The 16,377-nt window shown below is 47.1% G+C and overlaps 1 protein-coding gene across 1 annotated transcript; it reads left to right on the forward strand.

Annotated features, from left to right (window-relative positions):
- CPN1 (carboxypeptidase N subunit 1) lies at positions 1–14,165 on the forward strand. Its single transcript, XM_035133932.2, has 9 exons — positions 1–468; positions 3,316–3,512; positions 6,518–6,673; positions 7,649–7,831; positions 8,085–8,196; positions 9,249–9,388; positions 10,256–10,358; positions 11,374–11,492; positions 13,895–14,165. The coding sequence occupies exons 1-9, from the start codon at positions 225–227 to the stop codon at positions 14,024–14,026; spliced, it is 1,386 nt and encodes a 461-aa protein (XP_034989823.1). The 5' UTR covers positions 1–224; the 3' UTR covers positions 14,027–14,165.
- The last annotated feature ends 2,212 nt before the right edge of the window (positions 14,166–16,377 follow it).

Raw genomic sequence — 16,377 nt, forward strand, 5'->3', positions numbered from 1 at the left:
GACAGACAGACAGAGAGCGCGCGCGCAAGTCAAGAGCTCCGAGTTGTAAATTCCTCCTGAGCTGTGAGGGGCATTCACTGAGATAGCCCTCCCACTCTTACTACTGCAGGTGCAGTGGGCTGGCACTTGGCTGTGAAACTGGAGAGAGCTGGTTTGAGTTTGCACTTTAGCTCCTGGTAGGCAGGGAGCCTAGGCTGTGCTCACATCTCGGCGCAAAGAGCTGCATGCCGCCCACCGGCAGGAGGATGTCTCAGTGGCTCTGGCTCCTTGGAAGGGCCCTTCTCCTGGCAAGGGTGGCTGCCTCAGTGAACTTCTTCCATCACCGCTATGAGGAGCTGGTGCAAGCCCTGTTTGATGTGAAGGGCGCCTGCCCATACATTACCAGGCTTTACAGCATTGGGCGCAGCGTCCAGGGCCGCCACCTCTATGTGCTGGAGTTCAGCGACTATCCTGGCATCCATGAGCCCAGTAAGTGTTTTCCTGGGGTTGTAACCCTTTCCTGCGGCTGAGCAGTTGCTTCTTTGTGTGCTTCCATCCCATGCCAAGTTCCGGAGCAGCGAGATTCAGTGCTGCCCTGGCTTCTAACCAGGAACCCCTGTGGCCAGCAAAGCCCAGCCCCACAGCACTCCTAGCTAGGGCAAGCTGAGGCTGTGGGGAGGAGGAGCTGTGCAGGATGCCGCCGTGTGTCAGCTGACAGAGACTCGCCATGGCGACTTGGCATGTATTTCTTTTCGTTTGTGGAGGGATTTCTAAAACTTGTCCTCATTTGTTCATTTTACACTTGAGGAATCGAGGGAGAAGGATGTGTCCAAAGAGCAGTCCGAGGTCTGTGGCTGAGGTAAAATTTAAATCCAGCTGCCTGGGGTTCAAGTCCACCAGATCACTACCCGCTGCGCAACTCTGATTCTAGGAAGAAGAGCTGAAGGAACTGGTTTGAGGTTTATGGTTAACCTTGGCTGGTGAGGGAAACCTCCGTTTGGGGCTCCCTAGCTTTTCATACTGCTATGGCAGATATGGCTTTGGTGGAGCCTAATACCTCTGGAACGAGGACGCGGGTGGAGCTGTGGGTTAGACCACAGAGCCTAGGGCTTGCCGATCAGAAGGTTGGCAGAATCCCCACAACGGGGTAAGCTCCCGTTGCTCGGTCCCTGCTCCTGCCAACCTAGCAGTTCGAAACTACACAGTGAAAGTAGATAAATAGGTACCGCTCCAGCGCTGGTTCGCCAGAAGCAGCTTAGTCACACTGGCCACATGACCCGGAAGCTGTACGCCGGTTCCCTCGGCCAGTAAAGTGAGATGAGCACTGCAACCCCAGAGTCGTTCGCAACTGGACCTAACAGTCAGGGGTCCCTTTACCTTTAATACCTCTGGAAGAAGCAAGGAATGGGTAGGGCACTGAAATAGGTAGATGCTGAGGACACACAGATACTGTAAGTGACAACAGGCACCAGAGTCAAACCTATGAGGCAAGAGTTGTCAAGTACCTCTTCCATCAGAGGTGAGATGATCATCAACAAGAAAGGGGGGGGGGACTTTTATCTGGCAATGATGCCCTGGTTGTTGAATGCCCTCCCCAAAGAGTTCTACAGTATCTGCTATAATGTTGCTACCGTATCATTTCAGTGACAGGCAAAAGCAGTTTTATTTACTCAGGCATTTCAACTGACATGAACTGATTCTAATTGTTCAAGACTTTTTGGGTGCTTCCAGGCAAGTGTTTATTGTGGGAAGGTCATTAGTATCAAATGGTCAGCCTGTATCCCCCCCTCCCCTCACCATTCAGCCCAGCATTTTATCTGCACAACAGCCCTGCAAGGCAAATTATGCTAAAAGCCAGTGAACTTCAGGCTGAATGTGAGGCTGTGTTTTCTCTCTCCAAGCCCAGCAGTATACAATGTTGGCTAGGGGTGCTTCTAGATGGGTGCCTAATTTGCAAGCGGGTTGTTGAGATATTGCAAATGGGCAACGGGATTATTATAGCACCAACCCCATAATAAACACCCAGCAGGAGGTACCATAAGAATGCCTGCAGGGACACAAGAGAGGGAGGAGGAGCTGAGGAAGAGGGGATAAGAAAGGGAAAGGGCTGGTTGCAGATGCCAGATTGCTCAAGAGGTGTCTGGATACGTTAGGATTCCCTTTGACCTTGTTTTGTTTCATTTGGGACTGGGAAAGTTGTTGCAAGCACGCCACCCTTCCATTTCTCCAATGTGCAATTTAACTGTCTTCTTCACCCCATAGTGCCATCTCTGACTGTGGGATTGAGCAGAAGGGTCCTTTTGCAGCCTCCTGTCCTCTGAAGGCTGCTTGTCTTGCATATGGAGTTAAAGGGGCCGCTTTATGGGGGGGGAAGAGTGGTTTTAGAGAAAAGAATTTGACACCAGGCCAAGATGAAGGATTGATTTGATTTTGCAGTTCAGTCTAAAACCCCTCAAGGCTTTTGAAGTTTGGAATGTGACATACCAGTGAGAGGAGATGAAGGAACTGGGAAGTGGCTGTACAAAATAAGGGCATAGAGAGAACCTGACCTTGTTGATTTGAATGGACCCTCTCATCAGCCCTGAATCAAATAAAATGCTTCTCCCCAACCCCAAAATTTACACCACTTCCAGACAGGCCATTGCTTCTTGCAACTCTCTTGGGGCACACATTCCCAGGGGTTATGCCACCCTGACTCCACAATTCTTTGCGGGATTCTGCAAGGTGGAGAAGAGCTACAGCTCAGTGACAGAACTTTGTCATTGTCAATGGCTTTGCATGCCAGAATATCAAGGTGGGGTTGGGAATCTCCCCGGTCAGTGCCACTGCCAGTCCAAGCATCAAGCTAGGGGGACCAATTAAATGAAGTGGCCTAAGGCATCAGCAGTTGTTTGTGACTCTGTGATCTAGATCAGTGTTTCCCAACCAGTGTGCCTCCAGATGTTTTGGGACTACAACTCCCATCATTCCTGACCACTGGTCTTGCTAGCTAGGGATGATGGGAGTTGTAGTCCCAAAACATCTGGAGGCACACTGGTTGGGAAACACTGATCTAGATCAGCCTTTCCCAACCAGATGTATTGGACCCCAACGCTCATCAGCTGTGCTAGCTGGAACTGGTTGGGGAAGCCTGCAGTAAATGGTGTATGACCCCGACAGAGAGACTCTTCACAGTAGCACAAAAGGGCACAGCTAGAGTTTAATCCCCGTGGGATGTCGATGGGGAACATGTGCCCCCGCCTTCTTCCAAGTGTCTACGTTTTCAGAGCACCAACCAACCCTGGGTATTATTCCAGCCACTCTGTTCTAATCTCAGCAAATCTCTCACTTTCCCAGTGGAGCCAGAGTTCAAGTATGTGGCGAACATGCACGGGAATGAAGTGCTGGGCCGGGAGCTGCTGCTCCAGCTCGCAGAGTTCCTGTGTGAACAGTATCGGCATGGCAACCAGCGCGTCACGCAGCTCATCCATGAGACGCGCATTCACCTCTTGCCCACCATGAACCCAGATGGATACGAGGTGGCAGCTGCCCAGGTACCAGGCAAGCATCCCTTCCTTATCTCAGTAGCCATGGTGATGTCTGAGGAGGCAAAGGGAGGAATAGCAGAGGGGTAAACATGCAGGAGGTGGGGTCATGGAGGACAAGTCTATCAGGCTCCACTAGTAGCTCATACCCGTCATTGAGCTTGGATCCAAATGAAATCAATGGGTTAAGATAATCATGACTTAAGTTGCATTTATTTCAATGGGGACTAAGTTCAACTTACTTAGTCTGGATCAAACTCATGTTTAAAAGGTCCCCTGACAGTTTCTATGAAGTTGCATCTATAGATATGAATTAATATATGTACATTTTAATCCCTCTTTTTAATGTTCCTTTTTAATGAATGAGTGTATGGGTTTTGTTAGGGGTTCTGAGCTCCTAGTCTTTTGCTGGATCTTTTCCTCCTTCTAAAATCTTCTGTGTATGTGGGTATTTACTTTATTTACAGCAGGGGTGGCTAAGCTATTACCCTCCAGATGTTGTTGGACTACAACTCCCATCACCCATGACCATTGGAAAGACTGACTGGGGCAGATGGGAACTGGAGTCCAACAACATCTGGAGGGGCACAGGTCAGCCACTCCTGCTTTACTAGGCACCTTGCAGAACACAGTGCTGGTGAGACCCCAGTCACCCTCCCTCTTAATTTGCCCAGAGGCAAATTAGTGTCATGAGTCTGTGCCCCAACATTTTTTTTAACATCACTACTGGGGAAACCAAAACTTTAACTATACGGAGTTTGTTGGCAAGGTGATGTCTCTGCTTTTTAAGATACTGTCTAGGGTTGTCATTGCTTTTCTCCCAAGAAGCAGGCATCTTTTAATTTCGTGACTGCTGTCACCATCTGCAGTGATCATGGAACCCAAGAAAGTAAAATCTCTCACTGCCTCCATTTCTTCCCCTTCTATTTGCCAGGAGGTGATGGGACCAGTGGCCATGATCTTGGTTTTTTTGATGTTGAGCTTCAGACCATATTTTGCGCTCTCCTCTTTCACCCTCATTAAAAGGTTCTTTAATTCCTCCTCACTTTCTGCCATCAAGGTTGTGTCATCTGCATATCTGAGGTTGTTGATATTTCTCCCGGCAATCTTAATTCCAGCTGGTCCATGGGGTTACGAAGAGTCGGACACAACTAAACGACTAAACAACAACAAAAGCAATGCTTTTGCCTAAGGCAGTGTTTCCCAACCAGTGTGCCTCCAGATGTTTTGGGACTACAACTCCCATCATCCCTAGCTAGCAAGACCAGTGGTCAGGAATGATGGGAGTTGTAGTCCCAAAACATCTGGAGGCACACTGGTTGAGAAACACTGGCCTAAGGGGTCAGCCTGCACATTGAACCTTTGTAGCACAGTGTAGTAAAATTTAAGCTGGTTCCTATGAACCCAGAGAAATGGATCCTGACCCAGGGAGTGCCCAAGGATCCAGGCAAGCAGACAAATTTAAGCGTCTCCTGCCCACCAAATAACAGAGACCAAACCAGGACGTACGAAGCAAGGCACTTTTATTTTCGCTGTTGCAACAGGGTCCTTCCTCTCACACAGGAGAACAAGGAAGGGCCCCAAACAAAGGTGTCCTGTCCTTAAAAAGAAATTTGAAATTGGTTTCAGCCCACCCCCCAGAAGCATCATCCATATGTCACAGAAGGGGTGTAGCCCAAGACCCCCCCCCTCCCTAGATTCATCATAGGTACATCATGAAAGGGGAGGTCTGGTGGCAGTAATCTGAGCATCCTGGACCCTGCCCCCTGCCCCCAAAACCTAATCAACAAAAAAGAGAGATATTTACATTTCCCTGTTTCCCAGCCAAGTTAATCACACCCTTTTGTCTGGCACTCAGGTATCAGGATGCCAGGGATTATCACTTTAATTCCTGAGACAATGAGAAGGTTCCCCCCACCCCACTTCTTCCTTGCAGAGGAACGCCAGGTCTGAGAGAGTCAAAATGGTGTCAGAAAGGCCTGTCTTCCTGTGCTGCTTCAGACATGTGCCTGTACTGTACATTCATGTACATGTTTTATGAACAATTATTATATATATATATATATGACCTCAAAATTCTTATAACAACAGTAATAGCCAAGCTAGTAGCACTGGGAGTTTTTTTTCTTAGGGATTTGATTTAGTCATACGGTAGCTTCTAGATAAGTTATGTGCCCTTCCACTGCATTCTGGTGATGGGCAACCAAAGCAGGCTGAGATGCTTAGAAAGCCCATTTAATGATACTGGACTTATTTCATCTTTCAAGCCCCAGAGTTATTGGTCTAGCTATTGTGTTGATTTATTTCCACTCTCACTGGATTTCTGATGAAACTCATGCGGTGTCAATATATATCATAGCTGCCAAGTTTTCGCTTTTCTCGCGAGGAAGCCTATTCAGCATAAGGGAAAATCCCTGTAAAAAAGGGATAACTTGGCAGCTATGATATATATTCCCAGAGCTCCATGACTTGAATGCATTGGTTTCATCTCTGGTACTGTCAGTAATTCCTAGCCTTTAAATGCCAGAACAGAAACTGTACTGAATAGGGCCTGGAGCACTGCCGAGTAAAGTATTTAATCTCACTGGAGACCCAGATTGGTCATGCTGCTCTTCTCATTACTTTTTCCTTTATTGGGCTTCCCCATTCCGTTGTCTAGGGGACAAATAGATGCAAGAATTTCTGACCATAAAAATATGAGGATTTGCTGCTGGGAGGGGAGGCGGGGGATTCTGTGGATTCTGAGCTATTTTGAGTGCAGCAGTCTGTTGGAAAGCAGCAAATAAAACAAACTCTAATCTAATTTAAACTAGGGTGGCTGCTGATAATGTTAAACAGGGTCGGAAGATGCCTGTCAGCTGGGATTAACACTCAGAAGCCCAGAGATTTTTTGCATATCCTTGTGTTTCCTGAAATTCTCATTGACGCATACACCAGCAAAAGTGGCCAGGTGGGGTTTGGTGTGCACTTAGCCACGCCCAGGACTCACGTGTGAACCATCCATTCTTCTCTAGAGCCAAAGTCCCTTAGGATACCTCGTTGGGAGAAACAATGCCAATGGAGTCGACCTTAACCGAAACTTTCCTGACCTCAATACTGTCATGTACTACAATGAGAAACAGGGTGGACCCAACCACCACATACCCTTGCCGGACAACTGGAGGAGCCAGGTAACACATTACTGTAGACTCACTCAATGCCTTGTCTGCCTGGGTGTGCTTCACAAAAACAACACTCACTTCTGGACACCCCTCCAGGGCTGTGGCAGTTCAGGTTCCCCTCTCTATGACCCTCTTCTTCTCTCACCTCAACTCCCACATTAGTTCCAGTGTTGTTAAGCACATCCAATATCCATCTCCCAGTTTACTCCCAATATCCAGCACACTGGGTGTTCTGTTTCAGTGCCACTGACCCATGGCTGCAGCCGGACACATGGGATGCTTGGGTTTCATCCCACCCACCAATCGGACCAGTGAGGGCTGTGAAGTCCACAAGGTTGATTTCTTGCAGTGATGCAGAAGTAAAGCTTATACCCCTTGCCATTCTCTTGGTCTTTCACTAGGAGCCAATCTACCCATTCAGGAAAAGCATGTGCTTCCAGGACTGTACCACTTCACAATGCAGATAGGGTAATCACATATTTGAAGATCGTCTTCAAAAAAAAAAACCCCTCTCCTCAGCACATATAAAAGTGGCACATTCCAGCCTGGCACAAGCCTATGGCATACTAGGGCAAATGCCAAATCCCTAGGAGGGCTCACTCCAGCTGTATGCCAGACAGGAATGCCAGGCCAGTGAGGCCAAAGTTGCCACCATTTTTATTTCCACAGGATGCAATACATCTGCTATCACCATATAGTAAGCATTGGGGGGAGGGCGCTGGAGGGGAAGACCACTGAGGGTGTTTTATGTGGGTCATGAACACATTAAGGGGCAGGCCATGCAAGAACCTTTCTCCTTGATATGATAGCTTTCCAACACCAGGTGACTTGACACGGCAGAGCACTCAGTCATGGAAGTCTACCTCTACATTTTGAAGGAGTAAGGTCCTAGCAGGACTCTGCCCCATGTTTGTACCGAACTGTAAATGCTGGAAATAAGGATGTGGTTCTGGCCTGGTCTTCCCTGCTTGTCCCCCTTCACAGGTGGAACCAGAGACTTTGGCTGTGATTCAATGGATGAAAAGCTACAATTTCATTCTCTCGGCCAATCTCCATGGTGGTGCCGTCGTTGCCAACTACCCATATGATAAATCCCAAGAGCAGAGAAGCCGGAGTGTCTGGCAAGCACAAAACAGCCCCACTCCCGATGACAGCCTCTTCCAGAAGGTGAGTGGTAGCAAAGATAATAGCCATGGGCACTTTCCCTGGGTGCTGGATTTTGTTTGCTCTGAGCAGTGCTGGAGTGTAGGTCTTCTTAATGGGAAGCACAGGGAACTGATGTTGCAAAGTCTGAGAGCTATGTGTGTCTTTTTATTGTTCGCAAAGTAATGAATTTGAATCTGGATTCTGCCTGTGCCCTGCAATGCGTATGAAACTGAGTGGGTAGGAATCTATGACTAGCTTGGCACTTTCTTTACAGCTGGCCAAAAGCTATTCATATGCCCATGGAACGATGCACCAAGGCACAAATTGTGGAGATCTCTTTCCTGATGGCATCACCAATGGAGCCTCCTGGTATTCGCTCAGCAAGGGTAAGGCCAAGGGGGTAAGGCAGGAGCATTCAAAATAGCCCATGTAGGAGGAACAGGGAATGGAGAGACTGGGAGAAGAGGAAAGGGAGAGGGAGAGACTCAGCTAGGTCATTCTGGAGGGAAGAAACGATACATGGGGCCCCACCAGGAAATTCTGTACAGTGGTACCTCTACTTACAAATTTAATTCGTTCCGAACGCACATTCGTAACTCGAAAAATTTGTAAGTCGAATCCCATAGAAATGCATTGGGAGAAAAAATATCGTTAAGTTGAAGCAACCCTATCTAAAAATTCGTAAGTCGAAAAAATCCTATCTAAACTGCATCCAAGATGGCGGACAGAGCTCCATTCGTAAGTAGAAACATTCGTAAGTAGAGTTATTCATAAGTCGAGGTACCAGCACTGTACATTGGAAGAGGAGATAAAGAGCAATGGCGCCTGTGCCTAAAGATGCCTGTTTTGTAATATGATTGTTTTTCCATCTGTTCCTGAAATGTGGGGGGGTGGGGAACCTTTTCCACCCTAAGGGGCACATTCCTTCATGGGCACCCTTCTGGAGGCCACATTTCAGTGGCGCACAGGGCCCAGAGTCAAAGTGAGCACAGAAACGGATGTGAAATTTACCTTTGTAACATGGGAAATATTCCAGCCCTGCAAAGCTCAGGCACACCAGAACTTACACACGTCTCTTTACCTGACCCCCACAATCCAGCAAGGGGCTGAGGTGATTTTATCAAACAGGGGAGGGGGAACTTGCTTCTTCCCAGGGCCACATGCATGCCAGTAGTGGGTGTGAAAGCACTAGATATAAATGTTACCTTTGTACAGCAGGCTGGTTTCCACACAAACTCACAAGCCCCTCTCCGTCTTCCATCCAGGTAAGCAAGAGGCATCATCAGAGGACAAGGGCATGTTCTCCAACCAGGCAAAAGCAGAGCCAGGAAGGGGTGTGGCTTGGGGAGAGTTCCAAGGGTCAGATTGAGAGGACTGGAGGACTGCATTCAGCCCCATTGTGGAACAAATCCAATATCCTCATCTCTTTGCCTTGCAGGGATGCAAGATTTCAACTATCTGCACACCAACTGCTTTGAGATTACCCTTGAACTGAGTTGCGAAAAATTTCCGCCAGAGGGCAGTTTGGTGTTTGAGTGGCGGAAAAATGCTGAAGCACTTATCACCTACATAGAGGAGGTAATAAAGCTGCCAGGGTGTCATCCTGCCCAATCCCCCTACAGAGTTGTCTCATTTCCCCCTGGGTCCTTTTTAAAAAATAAATAAATATGGTGTTACATTGACTACTTTCCAATCCTCAGGTGCAGACGCTGATCTGGCAATTTGTCAGTTTTTATTTTGCTCATTAGCTAAATTTCTCGTCAGCACTTCCTGTCTTAGTTCCCCAGACTCACCTCCAATGCTCCATGGCAGCTGCCTTATGCTCAGTGCTTTTTTCCCTTTTTTTAAAAAAATGTTTAGGCGTACTTTAATTTTCTTACTCATATTGAAACACTGCCCCTCAATGAGGCCAAACTTAGATGCACAAAATGTTTAGGGGTATGCACCCCCCTGCATCCCCCCAGAAAAAGTACTGCTTATACCAGACCATGACCAAGTCAGAGCACTTGTCCATCCAATTCAGTACTGAAAGTTACAGGCAGGGCTTTTGGCAACCTTATCTGGAGATACCAAGGACTTTTGGGATCTTTTGCATTTGGAACATGTGCTTTATCACTGAGCTAGAATGCATCACTTTTGACGTGTGAGTCAAGATCTGTTCTTGGGAGTTCTTCTTCTTCTTCTTCTTCTTCTTCTTCTTCCTCCTCCTCCTCCTCCTCCTCCTCCTCCTCCTCCTCCTCCTCTTGTTCTTGTTCTTGTTCTTGTTCTTGTTCTTGTTCTTGTTCTTGTTCTTCGACTTTATATACCACCCTATACCCGGAGGTCTCAGGGAGGTTCACAGAGCTAGGAAAGCCGAACCACTGCATTCTGGATCTAGGCAGTGTGGATTCCCTTTCCCCAGTTCTAAGGGTATCCACTTATTAGTTTGGTATTTGTGTTTTGCAGGTTCACCAGGGCATCAAAGGTCTGGTGTCTGATGACAACAACAACAACAGGCTCGCAGGTGCTGTCATCTCCGTCAAAGGAATTGCCCATGATGTCACTTCAGGTTGGTACCCAGCTTGACACAGGCCAGACTATTATCATAGGTGGTAATTAAATGGCATTACTGTACTGTATTTGTATTTCCCACATTTATAATGTGAAAGAAAAACCTTCATATAACTGCCAGGCATACTTTTGCTTTGAAAATGACTCTCTTCTGCTTTCTGCAGTACGTTAACGGCATTCGCAGTGAGTCATTCTGGAAGACTAAAAGGGGTTCTGAGAGTCTGTTGCAAAGATGTCTATTCCTTGTGGTCATGTGCTATAGGGGCTATAAAGGGTATAAGCTTCTCATATAAAAACAAGCAAACAAAATAGAAAAGGCCGTGATTTATGCCCAGTGCTTTTTTTCTTAAAAAATGTTTAGGGGTACTCTCATTTTGACTCAAGAAAATCACCCTTTTATAGTTCAAATTGGGGAAAATAAATACAGTACAAAGATTCACAAAATGTTTAGGGGTATGCATACCCCTGCGTCCCCCCAGAAAAAAACAGCATTGGTTATACCTATAGCTTTATGGTCTCGTAGGCAGCCAGTTTCAATATCTTAGTAGTCAAAGAGTTCATCTAGTCCAACACACACACACACACACACACACACACGATGCAGTAAATCTGCTGCTGTAGCAGTGGGCCATTCAGCTCAATAAGCCTTTTCTCCCCCCCATTAAAATTTTGGGGTGCTAACCCCTGCTCTTCCCTGAATTTTCTGCAGGGAACTATCAGTGATTAGTGGAAATATTGTGAAACAAACAAACAAACAAACTTGTTCTCTGGCCTGGCAGAGAGCACATTGCAAGCTTGAGCTGTGTTCATAGTGAGTGTCACTGGGCAGATACCGGTACATAATTGAGCAGTTTGTTAGGGGAGTAATCAGGACCAGCTGAACCCTCATTCTGGCCAGGGTTCCCCCTTCTAAGACCCCCTAATTTTGGGGATGAGGCCAGGCAAGGCAAGCCCAAGTGGTGTTCTCTGGCTCTGCTCCCTGTATCTTCTCAGCCCCTCTTTCTCTCTGGTAGGAGAACATGGTGACTATTTCCGGCTGCTGCTGCCTGGTACTTACGCAGTCACTGCATCAGCAGATGGATACCAGCCACACACAGTGACTGTGACGGTGGGCCCAGCTGCACCCTCGGTGGTGAGTGTTGGGGAAAGGTTAAAGGTGCCAGGTTCTTCCAACTGGGCCTTCAGCACGTGAATTAGAGTAGGGCCGTCTGGGAGATAGTGGGAAGAAACCTCCCCTGCACCCCTATGAGAGTTGGGTCATGGAATTAGGGTTAATAAAAATGTGGAAACATTGAGAGTATGGGAAAGCATTAGCCCAGCCCAGCTTCAGAAGTTCACCTTCTCTTCCAGACTGGTAAGGAGAAGACCTCGCAGCATTTCCCTTAACTATTGCCCTACTCGGCCCTGTCTATGACCTGCTCATTGGGTGCAAAGAAATACAGGATGGATAGTTTAAAGCAGGCCACTCATGTAAGGTGCATCTCTTTGTGCTCCAGGTGCCCCACTAGAGCCTTAAGGGGCTGAGAAAACCATGCAGCTCCTACTCCTCAAGCTGTGCTACCTGGGGCCATGTCAGCACCTGACATCCTTAGGCAGCTGCCAAGGCCCCAGTTCTCCAGCACTGACACCTGCCTTACATCACCTTTAAAAAGATATTAATTCTGTCCCAGAGTTCCAAGTAGCCAGGTGGCTGATATTAGCCACCATTTAAATTTTCCCACATTTCTCCCCACATAGTGTTACCTTCAGGCATTGTAGGAAATTAAACTGGCTAATAGCCCAGCACTGCTCAGAGCACTCTTGTTGCCATTTACGAATACCCAGCCCCAAATCTGGAACTGGTAGAGTGCTAAATAAGGTCTGTCCAAAGATATAAAATAGTTATTGCATCTTTTCTTGGCCCACCCCGATTAAAGGCTGTGGATGCTTTTTTTTAGTTACGCAGTGCTCTTAACCTCAGCTCTAATTCTGTCGTTCTGCAGAACTAAAAGTAGCAAATAACCTCTCTAAATTCTATTAAGCTGCTTTGGAAAAACTGTATTTGAAGCAGGGGGTGTAGTTAGGGAGAATGAAGGCCTTCTGCCAGTCTGCAATGGAAAGTTGGAGAATCTCTAGATATGTTCTTCACCCCTGACCTTTTGCTTTGCTATTTATTTGTCCTCGGGACCTTGTGTAACACAGTTGTGTTTTAACTCAGCAACCATATTCCATACAAAAGAAGGAAGTTTGGCAAGTTTCCATTTTTTGGCAGTGCTGGAGTGTGGGGGCTGTGCATGCTTTTTGTCCTGAGGTGCTAGAATGGTCATTTCTCTGCGTTAACTGTCCCTGTTTACCATCCCCTTGTAACTTGGGGTTGGCACAGGACTGGGCTTTCAGGACTAGGAAGCCCAGACTGATCTCAGTGAAATGAGAAGGAAAGTCAGCCTAACACCCCCTTCAGGAAAGCCTACTCAGTCACCAAGCTGCCTTCCACAGCTTGCCAACCTCCTGGGCCTTAAGGCTGCATTCTGCCACTCAAACAGCCTGCAGCCCTCCTGAGACTCTGTGGATCTGCCCGTCTTCTCTGTGAGCTTCTGATCTTCCCCAATTCAGCCCCACCCCATTTCAGGAGAGGAGACAGCCAGATTTTCTGGAATGCTCTTAATGCATTTCTGATGATTTACTGAGAGGCTCCACTGCCAGGGAAACCCTCACTCTGGAAGGGGGTGTAGCATATTGGGGGCGGGGAGTAGAGTGGGGAAGGCAGTGCTGTGAATCAGAGCTCGGCTGAGCCACCTGCTGGTGGAAGGAGAGATGGAAACCTATTGCTGACTTTTTGGATCGTTAGCCAAGAGTAGACCTCCATGTCTCATCAAAGAGTAAAATAAACACTTTCCCCCTTAAACTTACTGAGCTTTGTTACTGGCCTGCGGCAAGCAATGTTCTTATGCTTCAAGCATTTGAAACATAGCATTTAGTGTATTTGAGGCCATCACTGAATCATGGACTGTGTAGTGGTGGATTTGAATACTATGGTGCTCTGTGTGAGGCCAAAACTTGGAGCACCCCCCCCTCCAGCCCTTGTGCTGCCTTCCCAAAGGCAAATGAGGAACTTCCCTGCTTTGGGAGGAAGGTGTGAGGCTCTGGCAGGGTGCTAGAGCCCTCCCATCTCCTTCCCAAAGCTGGGAAAGCGCTGATTAGAAAAGGACTCCAGAACTCTGTCAGACATCCTTCCCAAAGCCCAAAGCCTCATTGACTGGGCTTTGAGATGGCTCCCCCTCAGCTCAGAACCCAGTCCGTGGCACTACTTGCACAGCCCAATTAGAGGACAGCCAATATGACACAGGGCCACCCTAGTATCAGCACCTCTGACATGGCTGGTGTCATTGCTGAGTTGCTCCTCTTTAAACGGACGTATACTATCTTGGGATGATTAATTTTACACCTGTTTTGGATTTGAGCTGACTTGATTGAGCCAGTGCAGGAGTAACATGGTACAAGAGGTGGCTTTGCATTGAATGGCGGCATGGATTCCAGTGGTCTTCTCTCTTCCAGGTGCATTTCCAACTTAGACAGAGCACTGTGGACAGCCCTCGTGTACAAAAGGCTTCTGACAGGCTCCCCAACGGTAAAGCCCTGCATAAGAAGGTTGTGCCACGAGCTGCCCAATGGGAGACGCCGCGGTGAAGGCAGACCTTGGCCGGATGAAAGCTGGTGGAGATATCGAACATGAGATGTCAACAAGGCTGACAGATGAACTTTCCAAGATCCATCTCTTGTGATACCCATAAACATGAAATGAGCCTAAACCTTTTTGTTTATTGTTGTTGTTGTTTAGTCGTTTAGTCATGTCCGACTCTTCGTGACCCCATGGACCAGAGCACGCCAGGCACTCCTGTCTTGCACTGCCTCCCGCAGTTTGGTCAGACTCATGTTCGTAGCTTCGAGAACACTGTCCAACCATCTCGTCCTCTGTCGTCCCCTTTTGTTTATTAAATGGCTAGTATTTAACTGCACTATAGAAAAGAAAAGAAAAGAAAAACTCTTCTAGAAAGGGGTGGGCAGGCATTGGAGCCTTCTGGTCTATGATGTGCATAAGGTGTGCATGCACAGGGGACAGAAATACCTACACACTTGTCATGGTGGGAAAAGGTCAGGAGGGAGTAGTGATTGAAGGGAGGAGCCAGAAAACATAACACCAAAATATTCCTTCAAGACTACCTACTAGTTCAGATCAGAGCTTGGAAAGTTCATTTTAGCAAGAAATTCATTCCATTTCACCCCCTCCTAAAAGGAATTAGTTACCGTTCAAGTTCACCCCTTCCCCCCCCAAAGAGGAACTAATTCCAGGGCCGTCTCTAGGCCCGGGTCTGGTGGCGCGGGGCACCGCTGTGCCCGCTGAGAGGCACGGCAGAGGCCGCCCCAGGCGCACCTCTCAGCTGTTCAGTGGCTTCAGGCTGCTCTCCGGAGGCGCGTGGGCCTGGGGCCACCTCCGCCGCACACAGGGGCGTCGCAACGGGACGGGCAGTGCCCCCTGGGAAACGGGGCGGGCGGGGGCGGCGCAGGGATCCGTCGCGCTAGGGCGCCAGGTATGCTTAAGACGGCCCTGACTAATTCTGTGCTGGTTCAAGTTACAATTCATTTTTTCCAGCCTTCATAATTTTACAAGTTGCTAGCTAAAATATAAAATATACTTAAGAAGACTATGACAACATCAAGATACACATACAGTGTAATGTGGACAAATTTATTTATTTTTCCCAACAAGTATTATTTTAAAGCTTAAACAGCAGCATCAGTTTTCAGATATGTAAAAATGGTAAATGCAATGGCCATAATCAAACACAGAGTGCAATGAAAGTCCTGTATAAAGGTCTGTGCACTGTAGTTTCTTAAAGGTTTCCTGGGAATTGTAACTCTGTGAGAAGTAATCTACAGTGCCCAGAATCCTTTGAAGGAAAGAATCTGCTTCAAATGTGCTTTATAGGTATAGCATTTGCACAACCTCAGACTACTTGTGCTCTTCAATTGCATCAGAATGAGAAAGACTATGTTGCCCTCTACTGGCCACTGAATATTTTGATCATGGGTATGGAAGGCTTTTATGGGATGCTTTTAAGGTCCCTGGATATGTGAATTAATTTTTCAAACGTTTCCAGTATGTTGCGTTTCCTTCTATTTAAAAACAAAAAGCAAAAGCAAAAATAACAACCTTGTGCCCCTCCCTCTGATATTTTGAACCATAGGTGCAACTATATTGGCTCATATGAGGACGTTGTGAAGCCTTTTGGATGGGAGACCCCGATCCAAGCAATTTCATGCATCAAGTATTCACTAGTGTTAACTGCTATGATCATTTATAAGCCATTATACAGTGCACTAATTTATATACCACTTTTACTGGTAAGTGCCTTATATCGGTAATGGTAAGCATAGTGGGCTTTGTAATCTGTACAGTATAATGCTTGCTAGCCTTGCAACAGTGTTAAAATGCAGGCCCTTATTAGTAGCATTTTGCAGGCGTGGAACTGAGGCTGATTTGCCCAAAGTCATATAAAGGGACCTTGGCTATCCACTGCATCACACTGGCTTTCTTGATCAGCCACAAATTTATTTGATAACCCAACTCAAAAACCTTTCGGGATTCAGAATTTCCAGATTTATTATCTTGGAAAGAGATAGGGAGTCCTCCTACCTTATTAATTTACTGCAGATGAGAACTCGTTTGGAAAACGCAGCATGTAAAACCAGTCACAGTGAAACTATCATTAGAGGTGTATGAAAGAGAGGCTCGTCTTTTACAAATTACTTTCAACTTTTAGAACCTCCCAACAACCATCTTTGGAGCTCAGTTTTCTTTGAGAAAAAGTCTTTAAAAACCACACTTGTCAAAGGTGCGGATTCCTTCTTTTAGCAGAAGCAATGTCCTCTTTGTTTCCCAAGAGGTCTTTGTGCGATTGTTGCCTGCCCCTAATTTGCATAGATGTCCCGCCTTCTCTGCGAATAGTGTTAAACATTGCAATATATAATGCAGAGGC

The sequence above is a fragment of the Zootoca vivipara genome, chromosome 5 (assembly GCF_963506605.1).
Source record: "Zootoca vivipara chromosome 5, rZooViv1.1, whole genome shotgun sequence".
In the NCBI taxonomy this organism is placed as follows: Eukaryota; Metazoa; Chordata; class Lepidosauria; order Squamata; family Lacertidae; genus Zootoca; species Zootoca vivipara.